At 39.1% G+C, this 14,602-nt stretch overlaps 1 protein-coding gene across 1 annotated transcript in view; it reads left to right on the forward strand.

Moving 5' to 3' along the window:
- Window positions 1-14,602, forward strand: part of TMEFF1 (transmembrane protein with EGF like and two follistatin like domains 1) — a 93,894-nt gene that overhangs the window by 75,415 nt on the left and 3,877 nt on the right. Inside the window, exons 8-9 of the mRNA XM_065878790.1 lie at window positions 3,342-3,465; window positions 14,168-14,326. Coding sequence (XP_065734862.1) covers window positions 3,342-3,465; window positions 14,168-14,326 — 283 coding nt within the window. The remainder of the gene's footprint in view (window positions 1-3,341; window positions 3,466-14,167; window positions 14,327-14,602) is intronic.

Consider the following 14,602-nt stretch of genomic DNA (forward strand, 5'->3'; position numbering starts at 1 on the left):
TCTTTCAGTTTCCACCATTCCTCTATCTAAATCTGTCTATGCTTTGAGACCTAACTTGAGTCCTACCTTTTCTATAAATCCTTCCCTGGGTTATCTTGCCTAAAATGAGTTCTCCTTTGCATATGAACTTCCATAGCACCTAGTATTATAAAACCTTCTTTTGGTATTTTGCTGTACACTCTCATGTGGGACCCCTTCCCTTTTGTTGTTCAGCTTTTTGTGTGATTCCCTAAATTGATTATAAGCTTCATAAGGGTAGGGACTGTGACCACTTTTTCTTTATACCTTCTGTAGCTTAGCTGAGCATATGGATGTGCACAGAAATAGTATGTAAGTATAAAGGAATGAATAGTGCCGGCACTGAGCAGAATGCTGAATTTGGACTCTGGAATAGACACAGATTCCAAAGTCTTAATAGACGTGTCCATGTTTTATATGGCTTTGCTTTGTCTAGAGCTTGATACCTCATTCTTTATTAATTCATTCAATAAATGCTATTGGTGTCATACTTTATTAATTTCTCAAAACCCATTATTACTTTAGTTAACTTTTTCTTATTGCTATCGTGCACATGAATTCTCTGATCGCTTTCAGCTCAGCGTTATTCTTGAAATTTCCTGCTGTGTCTAGGACTCTCTTATGGTAGATTAGTACATTACCACAGCCTCTATAGAGCAACATGGTCTTTTTGTTATACACTTTATAGGACTTTGTTATTATAGGTTAGTACATAACCTCAGTCTCTATAATCCCATTATTATATACTTCCTGGTGTATCATACCATGAAAATATCATGTTCTGAGAAGTTGCAGGGTGGTGATAAGCACTATGGGAGACAGTTGCATTTCTCGAGTCACTTAATGGCTTGATTGCGAAGGTAGAATAGTACTTTTCGCTTGATACCATAGCAGGAAAGTACTACATGCTAGGTGTCAGGAGTTATACAGAAATGAGTAATACAAGCATCTAGATTCTCAAGGAGCTCACAGTCTTATGGTAGAGACTGATTTAAAAAACCTAAATAGTTATAAGACAATATCGTGAGTATTGTCGTACAGAAGTGGGTGCTAGAGTTATAGCAGCCCAAAGGAGGGATTGATTTCTTTTGCCGCAGCAGAATTACAGTTTGGGAGCTGGAGGAGACCCTATACGCCCTTTGCGGACAGGATATATCTTAACCGTTTTTCTATCCCTGGCACCTGGCAGAGTCCCTGACATATGGAAGGTGATGAATGACAATAAATGAGTAAGTCATCTATTCTGTGCTGTCCAATACGGTAGCTACTAGCCACATGTGACACTATTGAGTATTTGAAATGTGGCTAGTCGGAATTGAGATGTGCTGTGAGTGTGGAGTGCTCATCAGATTTTGAAGACCTATTTGAGAAAAAAGAATGTAAACTATCAAAATTTTATGTGTTGATTATATATGTTGAAATGCTATTTATTTGATATATTAGGTTAAATAAAATATATGATTCAAATTAATTTATCTATTTCTTTTTACTTTTTAAAAATATGACTACTAGAAAATAAAAAATTATGTACATGTCTTGTTTTATACTTCTGATAGACTTTGCTGATCTCATTCAACTCTCTTAGAAATGATTTGACTAAGGTTACAAAATAGCAGAGATACCCTTAAAATTGAGACTTTCTGTGTTGGATTTCTCCTAGTTTAGTGCTCTTCCTAGGCATAAATTAGTATAATGTAAATATATAAAATTTGAGGTAAAGTGACGTAAGTTTGGTCTTGTTAAGGATGACGTGATACTCTCTGCTGTAGTTATCATATCTTTGAGCTTAATAGTCATTAAATTGTTTTTCCTTTTGTATGTAAACCTTGATCTCCAGAAAACTCTGCATGTTCAGTTCTCAGTTTTTTCACACTTGGTACTTCTATTCCCATTTCTCCCTTGCTTTTCCTCTCCCCACGCTTGTATAAACAGATATACACATAGCCTCCTATTTATTCCTTCTTAATTTGTCTCCATTAACTTTCTTCAGATTATATTAACACTTTATTTGTATTTTGGGGAGATAAGCCTTTGCTGTTGCATGATCTGGTACATGGAGAGCTAGTTGGTTTAGTGGTCTTGTACGTACATTAATTATCTCACATAATCCTCTCAAAACTGCATTAAGTATAGTCCTGTTGTGGTCCTGACTTTACAGTTGTGAAATCTCAGGCTTAGAGAGGGTGGTATGTTCAACGTCACACAGCTAATTATGCACAGAATCTGTAAGCTGGAACTGTACGAAATGGCAGGAAGCCTGGGAATTTTTGCTACACACGGACAGGCCTGTAAACATTGGGGAACTCTGGGTCCATAGAGCTGAGGACTAAAGTATTAAGTATATGCCAGAAAAAAAAGTAAAAAAAAAAAATCGATTCCAGATTGTGTATGTGAATGAGTAAGTGCGTATGTAACTATATGAGAGAAAGAGACAAATAAGGATAGAGAGAGAAATGAATGAATGAATGAATATCATTGATTTAGAAGACTGGGTCTCCATGCTTTCATCTTTCCTGCCCTTTTCTATCTTTCCTTCCTGACTCTCTTCCCATTTCTGATAGTGGTATTACTCACCACCCTTCTTATTTTCTTCAGTTCAACACAGTTCAGTTCAAATCAGTATGCCTAAGTCCAAACAGATGTTCATTAACATGTTTGCAATGGTTCTCTTTGGTTAGAGGGATTTCAGGTGATTTTAAATTTCTTTTTTATTTGTTCTCTGTATTATTTGAATTTTTTTATAGTAACATATACGAAGAAAAACTATATAAAAATAACAACAAAACTATTTTCATTTGGGAAAAAATCAGTATGCTGGATAGTTTTCATACCAAAATAAACCTTTTATCCTAAAATTTCAGAATCTCCTACTTGTTCTCTGCCATACCAGTGTTCTTTGGCCTCAGTTTCATAGCCTCAAGGTGAATGGTTACAGTAAGTCAGCTTTCCAAAAGCCAATGCTGTATACACCATCTCTCTGTCACAGAAGTGAGATTTCTTTTAGAAGTAACATTTATTTTTATAGCAAAGATGTTGAAGGTTTGTTGGTTTTTTTTTTTTTTTGGCAGATTGTTTTTAAACAGCAGTAGCTCACAGTGGTCACATCCTGCAAATATTTTTAAATGCTTTGAGTCTAAAGAGCCTACCTGCTGTGTTTGTGGCATAATGAGACCTTGGTTCTTGTCCAGCCTCCTATCTGATACATTTCCTTTCCAAATTACCCAGCAAGGGGTGAATTTATTTGTTGCCTTAGAACCTTTGAACAGTCCATATTTTTCAGTTTGCTTTTCACTGTTTATTGACCTGTTTTATGTTCTTGTAAGATGCTAGTGATCAAAGGGAAGATGTTTATATTGGAAACCACATGCCTTGCCCTGAAAACCTCAATGGTTACTGCATCCATGGAAAATGTGAATTCATTTATTCTACTCAGAAGGCTTCTTGTAGGTAAGTCAGAGTACCTCCAGATCAGAGGTGAGACATTTTTTCCATCATTGGTCACTGCTCTATAGAAGGCAATGAAATGTAGATTAAAAATATTACTAAAAGGTAGTATTTATTTGCAATTGAGTTAAAAAATAAATTAGCAGCATCATTTGGAAAAAACTGGCAAGTAATATGCAAAAACAAAAACAGATGTTCTCTTAGGGTTTTGAGATGGACTTAACATTTTTAATATTATGCTATGTATTTTTTAATATAAAAATATGCCATAAACCAACATTATTCTGGTTTTTAAGCAGTCTATCACAGAGTGGTTTGAGGGACTAGAGAATGTGTTAAGAACCGAGGACATGAAACTCAAATAAAATTTATAGTAAAATAGATTTCTAAAAATAAGGGAATGTGGATGTAGAATCAGGTGTGATATGAGAGATGGAAACAGAAATGGTGTGAATCTTTAACTGTGTGATTCCAGAGAGGTTATGCAACTTGTTGAAACTCAGCAGCAAGTTAGAAATAGAGCTGAGACAAAACTAGGTCTCAAATTTCCTGATACTCAACCTGATGATCTTTGTGCTTTTTGCTCTTCTGTGTCTGTACTGATAACACTTCTTGCCGCTGCTTCTGGGAGCTTGTCCTCCACCTCAGGATGGTCTAGTGGGCCAGGCAATGTTTCCAGACTGGGGGAGATTGCTCTCATTCTGCTCACTCCTGGCCCCCTGCAGTTTGGCCAGTGAATCTTTCTCTCAAGAAGTAAAAGAAAGCTGTGTGAAACCAGGTCTCCTGGTTCCTCTATTCCTTTAGCTCCATTCTCCTGACTCTTTACCCCCCTGCCCCACTCTCCTCCTACTTAAAAAATAAAACAAAACACTATAAACTGTTTTAATGGTTACTAAGAATTCTTTGTTAAGCTTTCTGCTTCTTCCTGATTGAAAGGTTTTCTTGTCTTTGAAGGAGCTAGCACCAGCCTCCCCCCCACCCCACCCCTTTTCCTGAACATTGAAAAAAATACAGCCATGCTGTGGTACATATATGCAATGGAATATTACTCAGCCATAAAAAGAAATGAAATTGAGTTATTTGTAGTGAGGTGGATGGACCTAGAGTCTGTCATACAGAGTGAAGTAAGTCAGAAAGAGAAAAACAAATACCGTATGCTAGCACATATATATGGAATCTAAAGGGAAAAATAATGGTTCTGATGAACCTAGGGGCAGGACAGGAATAAAGATGCAGACATAGAGAATGGACTTCAGGACACGGGGAGGGGGAAGGGGAATCTGGGATGAAGTGAGAGAGTAGTATTGACATATACACACTACCAAACGTAAAATAGCTAGCTAGTGGGAAGCAGCCGCATAGCACAGGGAGATCAGCTCGGTGATTTGTGACCACCTAGAGGGGTGGGATAGGGAGGATGGGAGGGAGGGAGACGCAAGAGGGAAGAGATACGGGAACATAAGTAATAACTGATTCACTTTGTTATAAAGCAGAAACTAACACACCATTGTAAAGCAATTATACTCCAATAAAGATGTTAAAAAAAATACAGCCATGCAAGGGAGAACAGGCCAGTTTTAAAGTAAAATCATACAGTGGATTCCTCATACTTGTCTCACAGTGACATACATACCTTGAAAGAAGATCAGATCGTGTTGTCCTCTTAGGATAGAGTGTCTTTTAAGATACCTAACATTGAGGGATGAGAGAGGATGATGTCCTGATAATGAAGTGATACCAGGTCACTTTGTAGTATTTTACTCATTGACAGTAAGAAGACTGAATGGGGGCTTCCCTGGTGGTGCAGTGGTTGGGGATCCGCCTGCCAATGCAGGGGACATGGGTTCGAGCCCTGGTCCGGGAGGATCCTACATGCCGCAGAACAACTAAGCCCGTGCACCACAACTACTGAAGCCTGCACGCCTGTAGCCTGTGCTCTGCAGCAAGAGAAGCCACCGCAGTGAGAAGCCCGTGCACCGCGGCGAATAGTGGTCCCTGCTCGCCGCAAGTAGAGGAAGTCCCGTGCGCAGCAACGAAGACCCAACGCAGCCAAAAGTAAAAATAAATAAATAAAATAAAATAAACAGAAAAGAGAACTGAAGAATAGACCATATTTGTTTAAAAAAAAACAAAAGAAGACTGAATGGTTTAGTAGTTAAAGGCTTTGGAATCAGATATATCAGATTGGCCAGTTTTTGGCTATGCCCTTTGGAAGTTACTTAAAATTTCTAAGCCTCATTTTCCTTATTTGTAAAAAAAAATAATAATGGTACTTGTTTCCTAGTGTCGTTAAAATTAAATGAGCTAGTGTATGCAAAGTGCTGAGCACAGTGCCTGTTACACAATGTGTGTTTAAGAAATAGCAATTGATGTTATTAGACTGTACACACCATTAGGTTTGGGACTCTGCTCTGCCAACCACTCTCCCCCTAGTGCCTAGCATGGGGCCACTTCCAGTAGCTACTCAGTAAATAGTTTTTGAATGACATGTGATGATGGCCAACTTTTCCCTCTTCTTCAGACCAGAGGTGTTTCTTAAATGCTACAGAATCTCTTTTCTGCATTCTTGTAACTCCAAAAAGCAGGTGATCTTTTGTTTTTTTTTGTCTAAGCATTTATAGTGTCCACAAGAACCAGGCCATAGTATCACGTGCATTTCCAGGTGTATGTGTTTGAGTAGCAGGAAACAGGCAGGGATGAACACCCTTTAGGCACAGTCCTATTATTAGGTTAAAATCTTTTAGCATTGTCCCATCATTAGTTTATTTATTGCCTATTTGGTACCAAATCCTACCTGGCACTGGGGTCTCTAATTCAAATATGACGTGGATCTAGCCTTCAAAAAAAACATACAGTCTGGTGGCAGCGACTGACAAATAATACACAATTAAAATATAATATGAAAAATGCTATCATACATAGATATGCATGAGGTGATTTGGGACTTCAAAAAAGCACTTCAACCTGAAGGGGGCATGGAGGACATTGCAGGAAGAGGGACAAGTCTTACAGGGACATTTGTGCCAACCCAGGAGGTTGTCCTCTGTCTTAAAGGCAGTGAGAAGCCATTTAAGGATTTAAATAAGGACGATGTGGTCAGATCTGAAAGCCACACTGGTGGCTTGGTGAAAAATGGATTAGAAGACTGAATGTTAGGAGACTGTGTATGAGTGAACAGTGAGAGCCTGAACCAAGTGAAGAAGTTGTAGTGGGAATGAGATGAAGAGATAAGTTGCAGAGAGAAAATAGGTGGCTGAATCCATAGGTTTTGGTGACCAGTTGGGTATGAAGATGGGAATGTGGGAGTTGGTGGAGGGTCATGGGAAGGAAGAATCAAGAGTCTCCCTGGTTTCTGGCTGATGCAGAATTGAGTGGGGAAGGAGAATGGGGGCAGGAGGTTTGCGGGGACATGATGTACTGAGCTTAGTAATGCTTGGTCTCAGGTGCCTGTGGGCTATCCTCTTACCTAGTAGGCTACTGGGTATCTGTGGTTTTGGAACTCATGAGACAGATGCACATTGAAGGTGTGTTTGGGAATCATTCCATCTCTAGCGTATCCCTTCTAATTCCTACTCAGCAGTCCTTCCACCCCACTGGGCCTCCAAGTAATTGATCTCTCACCCTGCATGTCCTCATCGCCTCCTTACTCAGCTTAACTCGTGGTCAATCCTTGCAGTCCGTCTCTTGCTTCATCATATACTCACTTGACAAAACTATAATCCAGGTTCATTCCAGCTTCCCGCCTGCTGTATACCTACACTCACCAGACTGACTGGTCTCACTGACCTTTATACTCAGTGGGCCCTGGATACTGCCTGCAGTCACTCTATAACTGCGGTCCATTCATCCTCCTGTCCTAGATAAGGTGACTGCTTTATACCGTCACCCCTCTCTTCAGACTGTCAACACCTCCCCTCTCATCCTCACTGTCAGCTGATGATCTTGTTTCCAAGTTCACTGAGAAAACTGAAGCAATATGAGGAGAATGCCCACAGAATTTTTACTATCACTGCCAGCAGTGCTCCCCCCTTTTCTTCTTATATATTCTTGTGTACATATATTTTTTAATATATTTGTAAATATATTTTTATTTCTTTTACCTTGAAAGATATTTGTCATTCTTACCTCTACCAGCTACTGTCCCATTTCCGTCCTTTCCTTTGTAGAAGAACTCAAAACAGTTGTCTATAATCTGTCTTCAGTTTCTCCCTTCCCATCTCTCATGAATCCATCCCAATAGGCTTTTGCCACCCAGCACTTCACTGAGACTGTTCTTGTTACCAAATTCATTAGTCAATTCTCAGTCTTAAATTACTTTTGAACGATCAGTGGCGTTTGACCGCCTGTGTGATAGACATTCTTCACTTGGCTTCCAGGACGACACTCTCTTGGTTTTCTACTACCTCACTGGCCATTCCTTTCAGCCTTCTTGCCTGGGTCCTCTTTTGCTTCCTGGTCTCTCAGTGTTGGTGTACCACCAGGATCCAGCCCTGGTCCTTTTCCTTAGTGATTCCATCCAGCCTCAGGGCTTTACATGTCGTATGCTAATGACCCCCAGACCTCTCTCCTCAGTGTGGGACTCACAGATCTCTCTCCCTCACTGCCATTTTCACGTGGTTGTCTGACACCCCAAGCTAACAGGACCTAAGCTGATCTCCTGATCTGTCTACCCTCCCGTAAACCTGTTCCATCTATAACTTCTCCATCTCAGTTGATGCCAACTCCATCTTTTCATTGGTTTAGACAAAACACTTCTGATACATCTTTGACTTCTGTCTGTGTCATACTCCATATTTAGTCAGTTGAAGAGTCCTGTTCGCTCTATTTCAGAATATATCCAGAATTTGATTACTTCTCATCATTGTCACTGCCATTCCTAGTCTAGGCACCATTTTTCCCCTCTGGCATTATGCAGTAGCCTTCCTGATTGTATCCTAAATAGTCCATATTCGTCCATATTCAACACAGCAGCCAGAGTGAGACTTTTAAAATAAAAGTCAGTTCATGTCCTTCTTCTGCTAACGCCCTTCCAGCAACTCCTCCATCTTCTGAATGAGGAGAACTTCACAGGTGGGCCCTTTTACCTCTATGTCTTGGTCCCCTGCTTCCCTTTGGCTGGCCCACTCCAGCCATACTTGCTATTTCTTGGACACACCGTGCACCTATGCTCCCACCTCAGGACCTTTGTGCTGACTCTTCCTTTGCCTGTTATGCTGTCCTCCCACTTGTCCACATGGCAAACTCCCTGACCTCTTTCACATCCTTACTCACATGTCTCTTACTGAAGCCTACCTTGACCACCTTACTTAAAGCTGCAGTCCTCCCTTCCAGGCCCATACCTGGCATTCATGTTATCCCTTAGTTCTCTCTCTCCTCTCTCTTGTGTGGTACATGTCACCTTCTAACATAACCATTTAATTTGCTTAGTGTGTTTCTTGACCCTCCCTCCCTGACCAGAGGGTAAACAGGCCAGAGATCTTTGTTCACTGATGTAACCCAAATGCCCATTATAGTACTTGGCACATGTCAGGTTCTCAATAAATGTGTTAAATGGATGAGTGAATGAGTCAGCCCATGGGGCCATGGGAGTGAATGAGATTACTGTGGAGGGTATGGGGATGAAAGAATAGGCAGTAGAGGACCAAATGTCTGGATCTGCCTTTAATCAGCAACAGAAAAAGTAGTGCTAACCTAGAAGTTAATACTCTGGGTATTTGGAGAGTATAACCCTAAAGTCAGGTGCAGAAAATAATGTCCAGGGAGGATTGCCTGAATCATATATGGCCTATACATTTTTTTTGATATTCTGATTTTTTTGTGTGTGTGTGTGGTACGCGGGACTCTCACTGTTGTGGCCTCTCTCATTGAGGAGCACAGGCTCCGGACACGCAGGCTCAGTGGCCATGGCTCACGGGTCCAGCCGCTCCGCGGCATGTGGGATCTTCCCGGACCGGGGCATGAACCCGTGTCCCCTGCATCGGCAGGCGGACTCTCAACCACTGCGCCACCAGGGAAGCCCGATATTCTGATTTTTAATCTTTGGGTTAAGCTAAGGTGTCAGAGAGCTGAATAACTAGGACATTGTTATAGCTCCCTATGGAACTATTTTTATTTCACTGAGCTTTGAGTTTTGGCTGTTAGCCTACCATGAAAGGCATTATTTTAAATAATCCTATGAGACTTCATTATTGAACTTATTGCAGCTATATTATTGAGGGAAGTTCTCTGTATGAGAAAGTACCCTCCTTTTTTTTTTTTTTTGGTCACACCACGTGGCTTGTGGTGATCTTAGTTCCCCGACCAGGGATTGAACCTGTGCCCTTGGCACTGAAAGCACCTAGTCCTAACTATTGGACCGCCAGGGAATTACCAGAAAATACCCTCTTTAAGTGAGGACTAATGAGTTAAAGTTCCCTTAAATTTATTAAAAATAGTAACTGTGATTTTTTATTTTTTTAAATTGAAGTATAATTGATTTACAATATTATGTTAGTTTCAAGTATACAGCATAGTGATTCAGTATTTTTATACATTATGCTCCATTAAAAGTTATTACAAAATAATGGCTCTAATTCCCCGTGCTGTATAATATATCATTGTTGCTTATCTATTTTAAACATAGTAGTTTGTATCTCTTAATGCCATACCCCTATCTTGCACCTCCTTCCTTCCACCTCCCCTCTGGTAACCACTAGTTTGTTTCCTATATCTGTGAGTCTGTTTCTTTTTTGCTATCTACATTCATTTGTTTTATTTTTTAGATTCCACAAATAAGTGATATCATATAGTATTTGTCTTTCTCTGACTTATTTCACTAAGCATAATATTCTCTATGTCCTTCCATGTTGCTGCAGATGGCAGAATTTCATTCATTTTTATGGCCGAAGAGTATTCCATTGTATATATATATATATATATATATATATATATATATATGGCACATCTTCTTTATCCATTTGTCTGTTGGTGCACACTTGGATTGCTTCCGTATCTTGGCTGTTGTAAATAGTGCTGCTATGAACATTGGGATGTATGTATCTTTTCAGGTTAGTGTTTTTGTTTTTTTCTGGATATATGTCCAGGAGTGGAATTTCTGTGTCATAAGGTAGGTCTATTTTAGTTTTTTGAGGAATCTCCATACTGTTTTCCATAGTGGCTGCACAATTTAAATTCCCACCAACAGTGTAGGAGGGTTCCCTTTTCTCCACATCATTGCCAACATTTGTTATTTGTGGACTTTTTGATGATTGCCATTCTGACAGATGTGAGGTGATATCTCATTTTTTTTTGTTTTACATTTTGTTAATAAATAGAGATGTTGAGCATCTTTTCATGTGTAAGCCATCTGTGTGTCTTCTTTGGAAAAATGTCTATTCAGGTCTTCTGCCCATTTTTTTTTAATTTTTAAAATTTATTTTTATTTTTGGTTGCATTGAGCCTTAGTTTCGGCATGCAGGATCTTCGTTGAGGCATGCGGGATCTTAAGTTGTGGCGCGAGGGCTCCTCATTGCAGTGCGTGGGCTTCTCTATAGCTGTGGCGTGTGGGTATTCTCTCTCTAGTTGTGGCACGCAGGCTTCAGGGCACGTGGGCTCTGTAGTTTGTGGCACGCAGTCTCTCTAGTTGAGGCGCGTGAGCTCAGTAGTTGTGGCTTGTGGGTTTAGTTGTCCCATGGCATGTGGGATCTTAGTTCCCTGAGCAGGGATCGAACCTGCGTCCCCTGCGTTGTAAGGCAGATTCTTTACCACTGGACCACCAGGGAAGTACCTTCTGCCCATTTTTTGATTGGTTTGTTTTTTTGATATTGAGTTGTATGAGCTGATTATATATTTTGGGTATTATCTCCTTATAAGTCGTATCATTTGCAAATATTTTCTGCCATTCAGTAGGTGGTCTTTTTGTTTTGTCTATGGTTTCCTTTGCTGTGCAAAAGCTTTTAAGTTTCATTTGGTCCCATTTGTTCAGTTTTGCTTTTATTTCTTTTGCCTTGGGAGCTATATCCAAAAAAATATCGCTACGATTTATGTCAGAGTGTTCTGCCTATGTTCTCTTCTAGGTGTTTCATGGTTTTCAGGTCTTATGTTTAGGTTTAATCCATTTTGAGTTTATTTTTGCATATGGTGTGAGGAAATGTTGTAATCTCATTCTTTTACATGTAGTTGTCCAGTTACTGTGATTCTTTTGAACAACTGGCTTGATTTCATTTTGTGGAGATTGTATTTTGTATCAGTGATTTTATCTCTTTTCCTTTTCCTTTTCTTTTTTCATTTCCTTTTCCTTCTCCCCTCCCCTTTCCTTCTCCTCTCCCCTCCCCTTTCCCTGCCCTCCCCTTTCCCTCCCCACCCCTCCCCTTTCCCTCCCCACCCCTCCCCTTTCCCTCCCCACCCCTCCCCTTTCCCTCCCCACCCCTCCTCTCCTCTCCTCTCCTCTCCCCTTCCCTTCTTTCCTTCATCCAATGGTTTTTAGTGTATTCACAGAGTTGTGCAGTCACCACAGTCAGTTTTACATTTCATTACCCCCAAGAGGAAACTCTATACCCTTTAGCTATTACTCCCAAATCCCCCCATCCTCCTCAGCCTTAGACAACTAATAATCTACTTTGTCTCTATAGATTTATCTATTCTGGTCATTTCATTTAAGTGGATTATATTCATATAATATGTGGTCTTCTGTGTATTTCACTTAGCATACTGTTTCCAGGGTTTATCCATGTTGTGGCATATATCGGTATGTTGTTCCTTTTTGTGGCTGAATAATATTTCATTGGATGGGTAATACCACATTTTTTAATCCACTTACCAGTTGATGAATAGTTGGACTGTTTCCACTTTTTGGCTATTATGAATAATGCTGCCTTGAATAATTTTGTGTAAGTTTTTGTGTGGACATATGTTTTAATTTCACTTGGGTAATTGCCTAGGAGTGGAATTGCTGGGCTAAATGCTAACTCTATGTTTAACTTTTTGAGGAACTGCTGGACTATTATCAAAAGTGGCTGCATCATTTTATGTTCTCTACAGTAACCTTGCCATCACTTGTTATTATCTGACTTTTTGATTTCTAATGGGTATATTAGATACCTCATCATACTGTGGTTTTGATTTGTATTTCCATGATGACTAATGATGTTAATGCTTATTTGTCATTTATCTATCTTGTTTGGAGAAATGTCTATTCAGATATTTTGCCTATTTTGTATTTTTTGGTCTTTTTGTTAATGAATTGTAATAGTTTTTTTATATATTCTAGATACAGTCTCTTATCAGATATATAGTTTGCAAAAATTTTCTCCTGTGGGTTATCTTTTCACTTTCTTGATAGTGTCCTTATATACAAAAGATTTAATTTTGATTTAGCCCAATTTAACTTTTTTGTTGTTGTTTTTGTTGTCATATGAAGAAATCATTGCCTCATCTAAGGTCATGAATATTTACTTTCCTTTTTTCCCCTCAAAGAGTTTTGTAGTTTTAGCTCTTACATTTAGATCTGTGATCCATTTGACTTAATTTGTGTATGTTGTGAGAAAGAGGTCCAGCTTCATTCTTTTGTATGTGGATGCCCAATTGTCCCAGCACCATTTGTTGAAGAGACTGTTCTTTTCCCATCAAGTTGTCTTAGCACCCTTGTCGAAAATCAGTTGATCATAGATGTATGGGTGTATTTATGGGCTCTCAATTATGTTTTCTGATCTGTATATCTACTGTACTACTATTTTCTGTCTGCTAGGAAGCTTAGAACCCAGTGTGCAACCTTCTGGCAGGCGGCTAGGAACTTCAAGGGTAGGAATGGTGGACTCACGTCACCCCTGGCTTCCCCTGTTTACTTCCAGGTTTCTTTCTTGCTGTGTGTTTTATTAAAAATTATTTTTTTGTAATGAAGTGTGGGTCATTAATAAATATCCTTACACGTCAGATGTTTTATTAATCAGTTCTAACTGAAGGCTGGCTAATTTACACATTTTGCTTCTGTCAACTAAAAAATGGGAATTTTCTATTAAGTATCTTAAATGTTTCCCCCTGTCAAGTTACTATCATCACCTGATGTTGCCTTTTTATTTACTCTTAATTGGAATTCAGATAATTTCTAAGATTCACACCTATTTGACTGCTTGGCTGTGTTTCTGTCATTAATAACTTATTTTCATCTCCCCCCCTGCATTTTAAGTGATTGTATCATGTGTACTGAAAAGTATCTTGAATATAATTTGGTGTTATGTTCAGAGAACTGTAAGTGTTTATATCTATTTATTCAATAATCCCACTTCCGAGTATCTAGCCTAAGGGATAACACTAAATATAGAAAAGTACACATTCATCATAATATCCACCACACCTAATCCATAATTCTGAAAAATGGAAAATAACTGATACGTCTAAGAGCAAGGAATAGGTAAGTTAGCTGTATTATAGCCACCGAATGGGATATTGTGAATCCATTTTTAAATGGCAGTAATAAAGTAGTATAAAGACTACTTAGCAGCTTTAAAATTAATGTGATATAATGATAAGTGGAAGAAGCACTTTATACAATAGTCATATTAGAAAGAGTAGAAGGAAATACAATGATGGCAATGTTTTTTTTTTTTTAGATGGTGGGAGAGTGCCTGATTTGCTGTTTTTGTTTCAGTTTGTCATTCTTTTGTATGTTTTAATTTTAAAACCTTGAATTATTGAAATTTATAGGAATGCTTTTTTTTCCCTTTTTCAGATGTGAATCTGGTTACACTGGACAGCACTGTGAAAAGACAGACTTTAGTATTCTCTATGTAGTGCCAAGTAGGCAAAAGCTCACTCATGTTCTTATTGCAGCAATTATTGGAGCTGTACAGATTGCCATTATAGTAGCAATTGTCATGTGCATAACAAGGTAGGTAATGGCCTAAGAAACACCAACTTTCAATTAGAGGTGGGTGGCTGTTAAAGAAGAACCTTGAAACACTCAAAATGATAGGGACTTTATGTCCACCAGCCTATTAGGAAGAAATCCTAGGATCAGTTCTCTAAGGTTTCCATGTAGGTCTGACCTCTCAGTGTCTTGCTGCTTTAGAATTTGGTCAAGAACTCACTCCCAGGGTTACAGGCTGCAAGCAGAGGAAGCGTGAGGATATTCAGTGGCATAAAGGAATTTCGAGATCTTAGAACT

Source organism: Phocoena phocoena, chromosome 6, assembly GCF_963924675.1.
Source record: "Phocoena phocoena chromosome 6, mPhoPho1.1, whole genome shotgun sequence".
Taxonomy (NCBI): Eukaryota; Metazoa; Chordata; class Mammalia; order Artiodactyla; family Phocoenidae; genus Phocoena; species Phocoena phocoena.